This window comes from Hypoxylon trugodes, assembly GCF_022578975.1.
Source record: "Hypoxylon trugodes strain CBS 135444 unplaced genomic scaffold F4822scaffold_5, whole genome shotgun sequence".
NCBI classification, from domain to species: Eukaryota; Fungi; Ascomycota; class Sordariomycetes; order Xylariales; family Hypoxylaceae; genus Hypoxylon; species Hypoxylon trugodes.
In genome coordinates this window covers 3398230-3413695 of record NW_026250020.1, presented here as the reverse complement: position 1 = coordinate 3413695, position 15466 = coordinate 3398230, and the positions used below count along the sequence as shown (strand labels likewise).

Sequence of the window (15466 nt, the reverse complement as noted above, 5' to 3'; positions counted from 1 at the left end):
TTAGGTACCTACCGAAAAAAGAGGTGTGGGTGGAAGAAAAATTTGAAGACTAGGGCATATCCGAGCTTGGGTATTGTTAGAGCCGACACCTATGATAGGAGAGACCACGTTGCTTTGCAGCGAACACTACTCTACTAGTGAATAATCATAAAAATAATCTATATTGCGTCGAAGGTGCAGCCAACAGCGGGCATACGAGTCAGTTTTTGTCCTTGTGTCTCCGAGGCAATGCTCGGAATACAAAAGTGAAGAGGCAGTGAAATAAACAAAGACTAGGTCCGCTGCGCTTGGCATTGCACTTGATGGCCCAAAGCTCTGGAACAGCCCCGTTCTGGTAATCCCATAGGGCTTTGGGCGTTCTGGGATTTATGAGCTTCATTACCTAGTAATACCACATGGTGATAGATCAAGGGTCATAACAAGTCTATGATACCCATGGATATCCAACTTCCAAGGTTGAAAGAATTGGAACAAAGATTATCATCATGCTACCATGGATATAACAGCCATGGCATCTCATGAGCTCGTAAGTTACGAGCTTTACCTACCTAATATTATTGTCTATACTTGCGTAGGTACCTGGGTAGATCTCCATAACTACAACTTTCCAATTTGGATTCTATTTCCGCTACTGCCATTCTCCGAACAAATGGAGTCGTAAGCTCCGGACAGGTAATAACTTACTCATGATATAAACTCCGAGTGTACTTGTTGATTGTGATGGAAATATTATAACCGATGCACAAAGTTGATGCTCCGCTGCCCAACCATCCTATCTTAAAGCAAACTTTCTCGTACGGGTACTAGTTCGGCACCGAAGATACGATGTCATTCGAATAATTTTAGAGTTGCGGTGACGTTCTATTCATGTCTACAACTTAGTTGATTCGTCAGTGGCACTGTTCGGACCAGGGGAGAGTGTTGGCTTTCCGTAAGTATCTCTTAGGCAGCCTCAAATTTGGTATCTCCCCCCTTTTGATTGCCACCGGGAGTCGCACTAGAGACTTGTACGACAATGACTAGTAATAGCGTCCTTTTTTGCTTCCCAACTACGGCGTTAACAAAGACCAATCGCATACCCCGACATGATTCTTATGTCCGAGCACCAGACTAATTTCGAAATGCATATCCAAATCTATACAATACGATGATGAGCATAGCCAGGCTAGGGAACCCGACGCCTACCGTATGTTACACGAATTAGCCCAACCCAACAAGTTCCGAAATACAACAAGGATAAAGAGAAAAGGAGAGAGACGTATCACTCATTGGCGCACTGATATGCTCTCATGATCTTGCGGTATGGTCTATGTACTTAAAATATGGAAACTACCGAAGCTACCCCAAGTCCATGGTTATTTGACCTTATTCTTAACAGGCATATACCATGTTTAGAATATCTCTTTGACACAATGGTAACAGATTCTGCCAAGAAGATAACGACGACGTTTGGACGTTGCCACTCGATGTCACAAGTCGGTCTGACACCGCTAATATTCATTAAGGCTACTTAGCCTCTTGCTTAACATTCTCAAATGCCTGGATTAGTTCTGAGCCCGCCTGGGTAAGAGGAGGGGGTGTGTATGGATAATACTTCTGTATCGTTTAGCGCGGTATGATCGTTTCCAACAGATAAACAACTCCCAAATTTGAAGTGACAAGTCTTGACAACCATGGTAAGACCCCTTTGATGTCTCCACTATGGTTATAGACGATACAACCGTTATAGCTTCTTCAGGTTGTGTTCCCAACGAAAGAAAAGCAAGCCAATGATCATGAGGTTTTGAATTTACTTGTACCGGTAGATTCTTCGTTCATGAGGGCGCAGTTCTATCCTTGAATCGTTAATCAGTGTTTGGTTTAGAGCCAAAGCCAAGAGTTGATAGGAGTCTAGGTTTACTTGATTGATCATAGAGATATTTTCTCCTGAAACCAACAACGACCTAAAACTGTCGTTGTGAAGGCTGTCTAGGATATTTGAGCTCTAAGAATAGTATGGTAGGATAGCATGGGGCTCGAGTCGGGTTGGCTAGACCTTCACGTTTTGTTAGGATGAAAATATTCATATGAATATATGGGTATCGTAACGGGAAAGACAAGATCGTTCTGGTTTAGTATCGTGAAGTCATTACATACCTAAGATTGGGACACATAGACTATATTTTGTTCATTTCATTCCACAATTGTTGTCGGTGGCTTAGAGCCCGACGGACCGAAACATGAGTACGAAAACACGGTAATCGATATCGAGACACATACAGAAGACAGAGACGAGACAAACTAACTTGCCTGAATATTAAGAAAGTGAGGTATTTAAAACGTTGACATAATCGACGTTAAGTACCTCGTTGTGGCGTGTTGCACTAAAACGCCTCCCCCAAGATGTCTCGGCTTTTGGTAATGGAGACGATAGTGAGACTGAATCACCTAGATGATCGTGAGGATATGTACTATTATTGATAATAGTAATCGATTTCCGTCCCATTTACTTGCCGAAGAGAATCAAAAATAAAAACCGTTGACGAGAAACCGGATCGAACTAAATTCTAAGGTGAAGATCATATATGGTGTCTCATAAAAGTTGCAAAGATGCACCTCACGATATTTCTATGGTTGCTGCGCCTACCTCATGAATATGAAGGTTTCTGAAGCCACTGCAGCTGAAGAAATAATGAATGAGTGGTCGATCATATTACCATTGCTATTATGTAAACCGATAAAGGGTTTTTAGGGGATCAAGGGATATTTTGCCAACGATACCTTACCTTGGTACTCGTGTGTCTGATTTAAATAGGCAGAGTGTTTCTACTCTTGCCAAGTCCTAGACAACCTTCAAACTGACACGGATCTGCCAGCTAGTCCATTATCACGACAGAAACAGAGACAGATCTACTATAGGAGGATATAGTAGGTTACCTCCGTAATTCCATACCATTCCTGTTACTTCATTGACTCTTACAATTTCGGTCAAATCCGTTATTCATTGCTTATAACACTTTTCTTACCTAGGTATACATAAATGGGTAAGTGATATTGTTGTCCATCCTCACGTCTCCAGCTGGCTGCGTCGATATTGGGCGAGTGAATAATAAGTAGAGTGGTGTACTCTGTAGTATCTAGGACAGTATTCCAAGGTTAATATTCACTATCTAATTACCAATATTCAGAATCATACAATTTTGATGAGACATTCTCTAGGAATATCGCCGGCTTCTTTATCGTGAGGGTTCAAAGCTCGTTAGACTCGACGTAAAATAGGAGAAATAAATAATAATATTGATTGAGTAAATTAAGCTCTGCTAGTGCCGGCGGGCCGATAAAATGATGTCCGTGTCACGAAACGCATTGACCACCTTCATTGCCGATGTAAAGGTTGTACTTACCCGATTGATACAAGTACTGAAGTGTGAGTACCCACTTAAGAGGGGTTTATCTTATCGGGATGTTTTGTATTAACCTGTCGACTCATACTTTTTGAACGAGGGGCATAACATTAAATTATGTGACTCTTCATGCCTTATCTTTAATAATTCAATCAACAATATCCAATCTTCTACTCAACCCACTCATAACTAAAAACAGACTCGATATCATTGCTACTACCTAAGGGGAACCCGCGATCATGGCGGACCTAGTAGAAAGTACTGCTAAGCTCCAACTTGACGAAGAGACGGGAGAGATGGTATCCAAGGCCGAGTTGAAGAAGCGACAGAAAAAACGCGAAAAAGCCAAGGCGAAAGAGGCCGCAAGAAGCGAAGTGAAGAACGAAGAGAAATCCAAACCTGCCCCGAAACCGAAAGCGACGACCGATGAACCAGTAATTGATCCCAATAATATGTTTAAGACGGGCTTTCTAGATGAAGTATTCAAGATTCGACCTATGAAACCCGTCTTCACCCGTTTCCCCCCTGAGCCGAACGGTTTCCTTCATATAGGACACGCGAAAGCTATCGCAGTCAACTTCGGATTTGCTAGATACCACGGAGGCGAATGTTATCTTCGGTAGGCATATCGAATACGCGACACGATGCGACGACGCTAACCTCGACCGATAGCTACGATGATACAAATCCCGAAGCTGAAGAACAGGTATACTTCGATGCTATACTCGAGATGGTAGAGTGGCTTGGCTTTAAACCTTACAAGATCACCTATTCTTCCGATAACTTCCAAAAGCTATATGATCTCGCCGAAAAGTTGATAGGACTCGAGAAGGCATATGTTTGCCATTGTAGCGATACTGAAATCAAACTTCAACGAGGAGGCGAGAAAGGTACCGCCGGTCCACGATATCGATGCAAACATGCTGAACAATCGGCCGAGGAGAATCTCCAGGAATTCAGGGATATGAGAGATGGGAAATATAAACCTCAGGAAGCTTTCCTTAGGATGAAGCAAGGTTAGTCTACTGCTGTCTAGAGATCACGCGACCGCTTGAATATGCTGACTTCTTCTTAGAGTAAGTCGACTCTTAAGAGATAGTACTATCGTATACAACGATTGACAGAACCTAGCATCACGGATGGCAATCCACAAATGTGGGATCTCGCGGCTTACAGAGTCCTTGATGTGAGTATCGCCTTATTGATATTTATTGGTTTATTGGTTTAAGGGATTGTCAATATCATGGCCCTGTAGACCATCCCTTGTTACCTATCGCATCTACTAACTCTTGACTTTAGAAACCACATTATCGTACCGGCGACAAGTGGAAGATTTATCCAACGTACGATTTCACACACTGTCTTTGCGACTCATTTGAGGGCATCGTAAGTACCGATAGGTGTGGGAGCTCATCTGTTTCGGGTCGCTGATCCCTACCTTAGACGCATTCTCTATGCACAACAGAATTCGGTATGCAATCTGACTGCTATCCCCCTACCTTCGCATCATAGTATTAGCTGCGATTTTCCTATGTAATACCACCGCTGACCGTTTATGTAAAGTTCAAAGTCGAGTCAGCTACGAATGGCTAAACAATACACTCGGTGTTTACGAGCCGATGCAACGGTACGTTAACGCATGCCTGGGAGGAGGCCCTGATATAACGAACATATATCGAGCCAAACAATTAATACGTATGTTTAGGGAATATGGACGGTTATCGATCACTGGCACAATCCTTTCCAAGCGAAAAATCCTAAAACTTGTGGAAGAGAAGATTGTACGAGGATGGAATGACCCCCGCCTTTATACGTTGATCGGAATTAAGCGTAGAGGTGTTCCGCCCGGTGCTATCCTAGAATTCGTCAATGAGCTTGGTGTAACAACAGCCAATTCTGTGATTGAGATCAAACGATTCGACCAGGCTATCCGTAAATACCTAGAACGAACAGTCCCGCGATTAATGCTTATCCTGGACCCCATCCCTGTGGTCATTGAAGATGGCGAGGAACTTGACGGCCAAGCTCTCACACTTCCATTTAGTCCAAAGGATCCTAAGATGGGCTCACATGACGTAAAATTCACCAAGACCGTTTACATTGATCGTTCAGACTTTAGGGAAGAAGCAGATCCATCATTCTTCCGCTTGGCTCCTGGAAAGGTAAACGTCTATTATAATCAGCATGCATTATATTATTACTGACTTTCGGGTTAGACCGTTGGACTCCTTCAAGTTCCCTATCCCATCAAAGCAGTATCGTTCACCAAAGATGAGTCAACCGGTAAGGTAACCGAAATACGAGCTGTGTTTGATAAGGAAACGAAAAAGCCGAAGGCATACATCCAATGGGTGTCGACAGAGGCAGCTGGTACTCGAAAGGCGGAGGTTCGAATTTACAACTCATTATTCAAGTCCGACAATCCCAATGATGCTCCAGGAGGTTTCTTAAATGATGTCAATCCTGAGAGCGAGGTCATCTATCCAAACGCGTTAGTCGAATCTGGATTTGACGAGGTCAAGAGAAGAGCACCATGGCCAGAAGCTGCAGGTGAGAGTGAGCTTGGAAAAGGAGGACCCGAGAGTGTTCGTTTCCAAGCAATGCGAATCGCCTATTTCGCGCTAGACTCAGATTCCACAGATGATCACATCATTCTAAACAGAATAGTGGCACTAAAGGAAGATGCAGGAAAAAGTTGAGATGTTTAAGATTGAATTGGTTGAAGCCAGGAGGAATACTTCAGTTTCTAGTCCGAGCTGGAAAGATGTGAATATCGTTCGATAGCTTGCTATGTTCAATAGCTACTCGCTCCTAGATGCCAACATGGATCTAGATTTCGCTACCATATTTTGATAATAGGTAGATTGAAGGAAATTATAGAATATATTCCTCCGACAAATCACCAAAGCAGACACACTAATAGAAATTGCGAGATGTTAAGGTAAGGAATACGATATATTTTGTGTGATGCCAATTATCTAGGTACATTGAAGTGCTAAGTTGTCCGGCGTAAGGCGTTAAATCGCCTAATACTCAGGGGGGACTTCCCTTGGAATAGGATAGGTACAATGACGCTGTGCAGGTGCCTATAATTGACTAATAGTACGCCTATCAAGTCATTGTGGCAGTGCTGAAGAATGACGAACACGCCCATGACAAGCAATCCGCCACCTTCATTAACTCATCATTCATAAAAACTACAACCAACTTAATCGAATTGATCATCAAGTAAATATTCATTGCTATGCGTCCTATCATTCGATCCGAATGGTTATAATGGAGATACTACCGTCATATGAAGAAGCAATCACAGGTCCGGATTGGTTATCCTTGGTAGCTGCCTATATCCCAGTGATTGATTGGCTACGATGCTGTCTTGTGAATCGCCGGTTTTATCGTCAATTCGCGCCGCGTCTTTGGAAAGATCCTTTGGTAACAGTTAGACAGTTAGGGCTACATCCGAATGATGGTGAGTATTTAAATACTGAATAAGCCCTGAATCATCTCCTCTGTAACCTACACCAATCCTCTGTTATCCACCCGTTTGTCTAGGTACTGGATAGCTTCTACTAGCATATGATCTGCATACTAAATGGAAGACATAGATTTATCTTGGTACCGTCGCTTCATAAATAAACATATCAAAACCACAAGACTGGAAACGAGGTCTTACGTGCGTTCATTAGACTTCCGAAGTTTCGCGATACGTGCATCCGGGCTCTACTCTTCGGAAGCAAGTGAACGTGCAATATCGGAAAGCTTCAAGAACCTACCCCAAATATTTCCTGGCCTGATATGTTTGCTCGTGGACGGTCATCCGGAATTGAACCCGGAGTCTTTAGCTACGGCTTCCAATGCGACAGGATCCTTACAATTGCTTGATCTAGCTCGCTGTCGCCATGAACTTACATCGAAGCTCTTCAGTTCTCAATTATTTAGGGATCTAGCCTACTTAGATATATCGTTCATTCCCGGCTCGGTCAAGACTGCAATTCAATCATCTTTGAACCCCAACTCATTGCCGGAACTTCGAATATTGAAAGTTGCGGGTCGAGAGATGGATAATCTGACGGCCAGTCTGTTACTTCGGACTTTCGGCCATCAATTATGGAGTCTTGATCTTAGTTACAATAAACTAGGAGACGAGATTTTAGATGATATTGTAGAACACTCTGTTTCTCTTTTCACATTCCATACTGAGGCACATTTCGAAAAGGAGGGGAAATTGGCCTTACCGAAGAATGTTGGTAACCTGAAACATGGACTTTTCGAGTTCATCGAGGAGTCTGGGGATAGCTATCGCAATCATAACTTGGAGAAATATCTCGCAGACTCGCCATTCTACTCTCGAGAAGTGGATCGGCCCGAACTACAGGAATGGCAAGCTGTTCGTCCTGATGGACTTGCCCCTATGAGGCGCGACGATGCCAATACAGTTAAGAAGTCGCTCCTTGACGGTACGACCTATATTTCAAATTTCAGAGACCAGCCAAGGTTGGGGCATGGTGGTATCACACATCTATACTTGAACGGAAATCGGTTCACTGTCTCCGGCATCGAAAGATTGGTTAGAACATCTCGAGGACGACTTGAACATTTAGAGTGTGGTTCTTGTCTCTGCACCCCAACTCGTTTCCCGATAAACCTCGACTTAAAAGGTATAAGGATTGTCGGATTGCCTGGCTCTGCGCCCTTATTTCGAGCCGTAATATCATCCGCAATTCGGTCTCTTCGAGTTCATCATTCTCTTGTGACACAGGTCCCGTCCGTTTCCATAGATGGACTTCCTTCGGTATCTGCCAAACGATTTGCAGAGGGGACAATATTCAGGAATATCCGCCGTGTCTATCCATTAGCCTTGGGACCTGATACCAATCCACGGCTTACATCGTTAACATTGACGAATATCCCGGCTCGTTCGACAGGTCCAGTCATCGAACAACTCACCTCGTTCTTAGATCTTGCATCTGCGCAACAGAATGCTATCAGAGAAGCTAGAGTAATATCTAGTGGTCGTGGTTCCTCGGTTCTGAGTGGTCTTCGACGTATCCGGCTTGAGCTAGAACCCGAATTTTCGGAGGATGTCGATATCATCTCGACAAGCAGCGTCGTCGATTTCGACAAGCTTCTTGATCCTGCTGAAGATGGCTTTGGTCATGACACATCGAGTTTCTTCGATAACGACGATGGATCTTTCGGGATTACGTCAAGAGGTACTACCGCTAAAACTCAAACAACACATAATACTCCATCAGCTAATGTCGAAGAATATATACGATGGGCCTCGGGACGTTTGAAATCATATCCCTATTCAAATACAGATTCGGAATATATAACCCATTACGTCGATGCGGCTCAATCGTGGACTGGAAACGTCTACTCCATCCCGGTTTGGATTGGCCCAGGTACTATTGGACCACATGCTGCAGTTAATGAATATATGTGGAACGTACAAGATCCAAATCTTTGTGCTGACGTTGGTCCCGCAACGCCGAATCACGTCGCTGCTGGGGTACCATCTATGTCGTACATATTTTATGCAGCTTGGGAAGCTATGATACTTCCTAGGAAAAACGCGATCCGAGAAGCAGCGAAAAGCTCTACTAGATTCAAAGATGTAGCCGCGGCGATCAAAGAATATCGTCTTCGAACGAGGGGTACATCCAATCATTGGGATGGGAAGCTTGAGTTAGTACGGACGGGTTGATACCTTGCTATCAAGTGAATTGTTTATTTGAACGAGCGAAGGAGCGAGAGCCAAAGTATTCTTTTGGCGTTGATATTGTGGTAGAAGTTGGTAGACTATCGAAGCATCATGACTTGCAATTTCTTCTAGAGTCAACCTAATGTGGCCAATTTCACTACACGAACCTTGCGACGTAGTTTATGATGAGCAAGCTGTATTTTGCTATATGACTCAATGAGTCTGATCGGTATAACGTTTCCCCTTCACATCGCCACGACTGAGAGAGTGCGCAGTCCCTAACCGCTTATTTCCACGCGACATCATCTTTTGCGATAGTAAATAGTAATATCTGCGAGTCGAATTAAGTCATGCTAGGCGAAGTCACAAATATTACGAGCTCGAAAACTGAGTCCTTGGGATTCTCGATATGCTGACCGAAGTAAGAAGAATAAGGAATTGGAATTGGAGGAGTAATATTGGTTATCTCACGGCGATAAATCAAGCATCGCGCCGTGTAACCTCGCGCCAATAAACACCCTTAAAAGCAAGGCCTAACCCCGAAGATCCAAAGGTCATAGGGACAAATACGCAAGTGGCCTTGGCTTACTTATGTAATGCGGTTTAATGGTGATGGGATTGAGTCAGATAAAGTCCTTATGATCCGAGTCATTTCTTGTCTTGATCTTGACTATCGGGGCCGTATGCTTCGTGTCATAAATTTTTGTAGTTTCGCGTAAGAAATAAGTATATTATAAAAGCCGAGATATTTCGCGATGTATACAGAATTCAATGCTTTAAAAGATAAGAACAGATGAAAGAATGTATCTATTAAAAGTTTAAATGAGGGTGGGATGAGGATTTGGTCAGCCACATACGGTTAAATAGAATTCTAACATGTGGTTCTTTGATTTGTTCTTAGTGGTTGAAACGGTTGAAACTCTATCAAACCCCCCCTAAGCGGTGAGGCTTGTTACCATACTTTAGGTACCATATGTAAACTTCTATAAGTGGCTAGGCGGACTTACCGGCGAATCAATACCCGAAAAAGTTCTATTCTTGCCCCTAAGAAACCCTCTCTAAGCGCTTCAATTGGTCCATTCTACTTTTTTTTCTCTCCTAGCAATCCACTTTTTCCGCCATCTTCCGACCAAATTGTTAATCTTTTTTTTTTCCAGCTGGCGCCGAAACAAGAACAGCTTCTTCCTACCTACACTATCCCTTCCACATTTTCTAAAAAGCCTCAAGGCCGTACGGCATCGTAATTTGAGCCTCCTTTCGTGAACGACATACATTTTTTGTCGTCACTTTTTTATCATCTCCTCTCAATCCCATACATATTTTCTCTTTTTAATTCCACCTCCATCCTCCAATAGTCACAATGTCTGCACCCGCAGAAAAGGCCGATGCCCTTGCGCGACAAGCTGCTGCCAATGCTCCAGGCCAGCTTAGCGGTCTTGCTCTTTACTCCAGATTCGCCCTTGCCGGTGCTGTCTGCTGTTCCGTTACTCACGGTTCCCTTACTCCTGTTGATGTGTAGGTTTTCCAATTCCTCGTCATTCGTCTTTGCGCATTCAAACTGGATATGTGTTCTGTATGGATCGTTATCTGGGGTTGTGAAATTTGCGCTGGATATCGGACATCACCATATTTGAAAGATATTAACTAACCCATATTTTATAGCGTCAAAACAAGAATCCAACTCGACCCTGTCACCTACAACCGTGGTCTCATCGGTGGTTTCCGTCAAGTTATCGCCAAAGAAGGTGCCGGTGCTCTTCTCACCGGTGTCGGCCCCACATTTGCTGGATATTTCCTTCAGGGAGCTTTCAAGTTTGGTGGATATGAATTCTTCAAACAACAATCTATCAATATCTTAGGTATCGAAAATGCCTCGAACTACCGTACCGGTGTTTATCTCGTCTCGTCCGCTTTCGCCGAGTTTTTCGCCGACATTGCCCTATGCCCTCTCGAGGCTACTCGTATCCGTCTCGTTTCCGAGCCTACCTACGCTAGCGGTCTAGTGAGCGGTTTCAGCAAGATGCTATCGCAAGAAGGTGTTGGTGCTTTCTACGCTGGTTTCGGACCTATCCTGTTCAAGCAGTAAGTATCATTCATGCTCATTCGATTTTTAATTATAATCCAGAGTAATATTAACTGTATGTAGGGTTCCTTACACCATGGCCAAGTTCGTGGTCTACGAGAAGGTCGCCGAGGCCGTCTACCGAAAATACCCAAAGGACAAGATGTCCAACGGCCTACAAACCACCGTTAACTTGGGATCCGGTTTGATCGCTGGTTTCGCCGCTGCTATTGTTTCCCAACCCGCCGACACCATGTTGTCCAAGATCAACAAGACCAAGGGTCTCCCTGGTGAGGGTACTACCAGCCGTCTTATCAAGATCGCCAAGGAGCTTGGTTTCCGTGGTTCATACGCCGGTATTGGCGCCCGTCTCTTCATGGTTGGAACATTGACTGCTGGTCAGTTCGCGATCTACGGTAAGTTATTATATCTCTTCTACAATATCCATGTCTTTTCAATATTTCAAGGCGCTAACGTTAAAATAGGTGACATCAAGAAGGCTCTAGGAGCATCCGGTGGTGTAGAAATCAGCAAATAAAGGAATTTTCTTACCTAGGATGGACGAAGGATGTAATGATGAATATAATGGACGACACCCCCTTAGTACATGGTGTGTTCTCGGGGCGGCATCAGTCGTTTAGAATACGGCCTAGCAGCTTGACATGAGCTTCCTACAAAAGCTGCTTTTCCTTTTCCTTTTTGCATTTAGACAAGGCGGTACTGGACTGGAATTGCAGGCTTCTCTCAAATGTGACAAATAAGGAGGTTTTGGAGGGTTCTCCTTAAACTCCAGGATCTGAGATGCCATAAGATGCATAGAAAAATAGATGAAAAGCATCTAGAAGCAAAAGACAACACTTCCTGATGGAGGTTGTATAATAGACTAGTTCATATTCTTCAAGTCTTCATCCCGTATACCTAGGTATATCTGCGTGAAATTTGTGATGCATTAATCCATAGTATTATCACCCATTGATACATATAATCCTGTAAATGAATAAACCTCGACCCCTCTACGTCATTATGTACCTTGTAAATTACAATCCCAATGCCTCGGTTCCTTCGCTTATCTCCGCATCTATTCATGTCAACCTTGGTCCAACAAGAGTGTAAGGGGTCACCTATGGCCAGCTGGACAAATGCACTAACATCGGGAGGTGAAGAAGATGTAATTCTCACCATTCCAAAGTTCGATTTATTTGCTATTTGCTAGTTAAACCAACGAATCTCTACCATGTCCGACACCGCAAAACAAAGAATCCAAGCTCTGGGTAACCAGATTGCCTCATCGAGTTCGACCTCCTTTTTCGAAGGAATCCCCACGATCAAGAAGGTTGCTGGGAAATCCGCAGGTCCTCGTGTTCAAGGCAAGGTTGTTATCATCACAGGAGCAAATTCATTACTAGGGATTGGGCGTGCGAGCGCGCATCAGTTCGCTGAGAATGGCGCGAAAGCTGTATACATTTGCGATTTCGACGATACCCACCTAGCCACACATAAACGCGAAATCGAGTCCTTATATCCCGGTGTCGATGTGTACACGCAAGAATTCGATGCCGCTGACGAGTCCGCCGTTAAAGCTGTCGTCGATCATGCCCTTGAAACGTACGGCCGATTAGATGTATTCTTTGCCAACGCCGGCATCGTCGGACCCTACGCGCAATTCACAGACATAGGCAAGGACGAGTTTATGAAGGTCTTTGATACAAATGTAGCTAGTGTATTCTTGGCTGCGAAATACGCGGCACCTGCGATGCAACGAACATCGACCGAGAAACCTACACCGTCGGGTAGTATAGTGGCTACGGCATCGGTAGCCGGGTTACGGTCTAATGCGGGGACAACACCGTATGCCGCTTCTAAGGCAGCTGTTATATCGTTAGCACAATCGTTGGCGTATCAGTTGACTGGAACGGGAATACGCGTTAATGCGATATGCCCGGGTCTCATAGAGACGGGAATGACAGCGACGACATTTGCTGCGGCGCGAGCTCATGGTACGGAAAAGAAGATTGGACAATTGAACCCTCTTAGGAGAGGTGGCCTTGCTGATGAGATTGCGCGTGTGGCGTTATTCTTGGGCAGTGATGAGGCAAGCTATGTCAATGGACAGGCTTGGGCGGTTGATGGTGGACTTAGTGCTGGTCATCCTTTTGTGCCTGGAAAAATGGCTTGAGGATAGAATGGTTCCAAGGTCATAATACGTGTATTCGTAGCAGGTAGCCAGCGAACTATGGAATGTTTTATTCAAGCTTTACTACCTCGTAAAGTTAACCTTGCTGTTATGCCTTACTGCCCTGGCTACATCGAGAGGCTCATCAGCAACACACAGGATCACCTCCAAGTTTTAGACCCCTTCCCTATCTAGTACAGCTATTTGGTGACGGGATGAAAGACGGCGGAGTATATGATCCTAACGCAGCAAGTACGCGCAAGCAATACGGGGCAAGTACGCAGTTGCCTCCTAAGCGCCTTCCATTTAGAAAGAAAATTGCCGTATGTATCGAGCTATCATTGTATCACGTATCTAATTATTTCCAATGCTCCTACCCTTATAACTCCCACTAGGTATCTTGGGAGGCAGTTACGTAGCAAACGCGCTCAATCCGTCTCACAGCTTTTAAACTTCTCGTCTACATCAATTGATCAACCTCACTTTACTTCAATTTCAACACACCGAAATCCGACGAATGAGTCGATTCCCAGGTTACACCTTTCACGATGAAGCTTACCATCACCTTATCCGTTGTAATCTCTCTCGTAGCTACCTCTTTGGTGTCCGCGGCAATTGACACCCGTCGGGACAATATCACACCCATCAATTCCACCATTTCGTCCACTTCTAATGCTCACAACGACACTCTTACCAAGGACTTCCGTATCCTATGCGATCCTAACACCTTAGGTCTAGTCAACTCCGACCAGCGACCGAATATCTACTATCTTCGAGGTGAATGTGGTGGTATCTATAATGATATGGGTAGAAAGCGCTGCTCATTTCTCGACCTCGGCATGTAAGTTACACTCCATGGTATACATGGATACCTCGCATGACAGAGATGTGAAGGATTTAACTGAATGATGTTGATTGTAGGTGTTACATCAATGATGGAGGTAATATAAAACCTCAAAGACTTGGTGGCTTTCTCGACTCTTGCCACAGCTGTACACTCTACGCAAGCAGTGGCAGCAATATGTTAGCTTGTACTTGCGCCAAAGATCCACGTCTGGGTGGAGGAATACAAGAAGCCGCAATTCAGCTAGGTATTATCATTTGAAGACTCCAAAATGGTTCAGTGCTGAAACTAACTCGTTTTTGATGAGAGACAACCTTATATATGTCAAGAATGGCTTTCTAAGCTGTTATGGGTACACCAACTTCGAGTGTCCAAGAGTCGGTGTACCATTTTAAGCCCTCGATAGCCAACGCCACAGCGAAATGTACGAATAAACTAACGGCCTTTATCTAAAGCGGGCTTAAGGTATCGTGGCCATTATGAGTGGTTAGTATTTGAATTGCGGTTATGGGACGGATAGCTTCAAAATGCAAGATTTGTCCCAACGGATTCTAGCCGAGACATTCGCTATCTCGTACTGCTCATCTGAATCTAGCTGGAAATAAATTAAAAGCCCCATTCCCGCGGGATGCTTCAAAATGCACATTGGAGTCCACAGGAGGGCGCCGATCTCAAGCATTGATTCGTGATAATAATTACCTGTTTATGGTGCCATGTAGAACACCTCTGGCAGCAAACTCGAAATATGCATGCATCCCGATCGGATAAGGCCCATTCCTACGGATCGTTTGCCGCTATCCCGGAGCTTCCGTGATATGTTGATAAAACGACTTTCCTTCGGAGACCGTCGTCTTGTGTTCGGCGTCCATGGCTAACGTGTATAGAACGGCCCTCCGAACATCCGATAGGGCTGCACTCCTTACATTCTTTTCTTCGCCACCGAATACACAAACTAGTATCGGTACAGATACTGTTTGGGGAGGTTATTGATTCGGGGCAATTCGAGGCGAGTACAAGCTGAAGGGCCGAAATATCCCATGGTACTTAAGTTAGTGCAGGGGACGTCTTGAAGATCCGTTGCTCCGATCGTCACTATTCCCGGTCTCGCGGCTTGTGCTATCCCGACTTTGGCACAGTCCGTTTCTTTGCTTTCTGGACAAGAAAACCTCATTATGAGACACAGTATGCCATGCAAGTCATGGCATAGCTTTGCATGTCTCGGGAGCACGTAGATATTCAACCCTGCGAAGCAGAACGGAACATACCAGGCGTCGCGACCGGGAATACAAAGATCAATATA

At 44.4% G+C, this 15466-nt stretch overlaps 4 protein-coding genes across 4 annotated transcripts; all 4 read left to right on the top strand.

Annotated features, from left to right (window-relative positions):
• Positions 1-3482: 3482 nt before the first annotated feature.
• On the top strand, positions 3483-6290 carry F4822DRAFT_405317 (glutaminyl-tRNA synthetase). The gene is made up of 8 exons (XM_051458279.1): positions 3483-4002; positions 4056-4399; positions 4508-4569; positions 4683-4769; positions 4827-4854; positions 4947-5010; positions 5089-5545; positions 5600-6290. Exons 1-8 carry the CDS (start codon positions 3623-3625, stop codon positions 6080-6082), a joined length of 1905 nt encoding a protein of 634 aa, XP_051314973.1. The 5' UTR covers positions 3483-3622; the 3' UTR covers positions 6083-6290.
• Positions 6291-6659: 369 nt separating this feature from the next.
• F4822DRAFT_437522 (uncharacterized protein) lies at positions 6660-9090 on the top strand (the record flags this gene model as incomplete). Its single annotated transcript, XM_051462422.1, has 2 exons — positions 6660-6852; positions 6989-9090. The coding sequence occupies 2 exons, from the start codon at positions 6660-6662 to the stop codon at positions 9088-9090; spliced, it is 2295 nt and encodes a 764-aa protein (XP_051314972.1).
• Positions 9091-10184: 1094 nt separating this feature from the next.
• On the top strand, positions 10185-12061 carry F4822DRAFT_405311 (mitochondrial carrier). The gene is made up of 4 exons (XM_051458278.1): positions 10185-10602; positions 10750-11169; positions 11234-11565; positions 11635-12061. Exons 1-4 carry the CDS (start codon positions 10448-10450, stop codon positions 11685-11687), a joined length of 960 nt encoding a protein of 319 aa, XP_051314971.1. The 5' UTR covers positions 10185-10447; the 3' UTR covers positions 11688-12061.
• A 148-nt stretch (positions 12062-12209) lies between these two features.
• F4822DRAFT_272506 (NAD(P)-binding protein) lies at positions 12210-13441 on the top strand. The gene has a single exon (XM_051454735.1). It carries the CDS (start codon positions 12384-12386, stop codon positions 13323-13325), a length of 942 nt encoding a protein of 313 aa, XP_051314970.1. The 5' UTR covers positions 12210-12383; the 3' UTR covers positions 13326-13441.
• The last annotated feature ends 2025 nt before the right edge of the window (positions 13442-15466 follow it).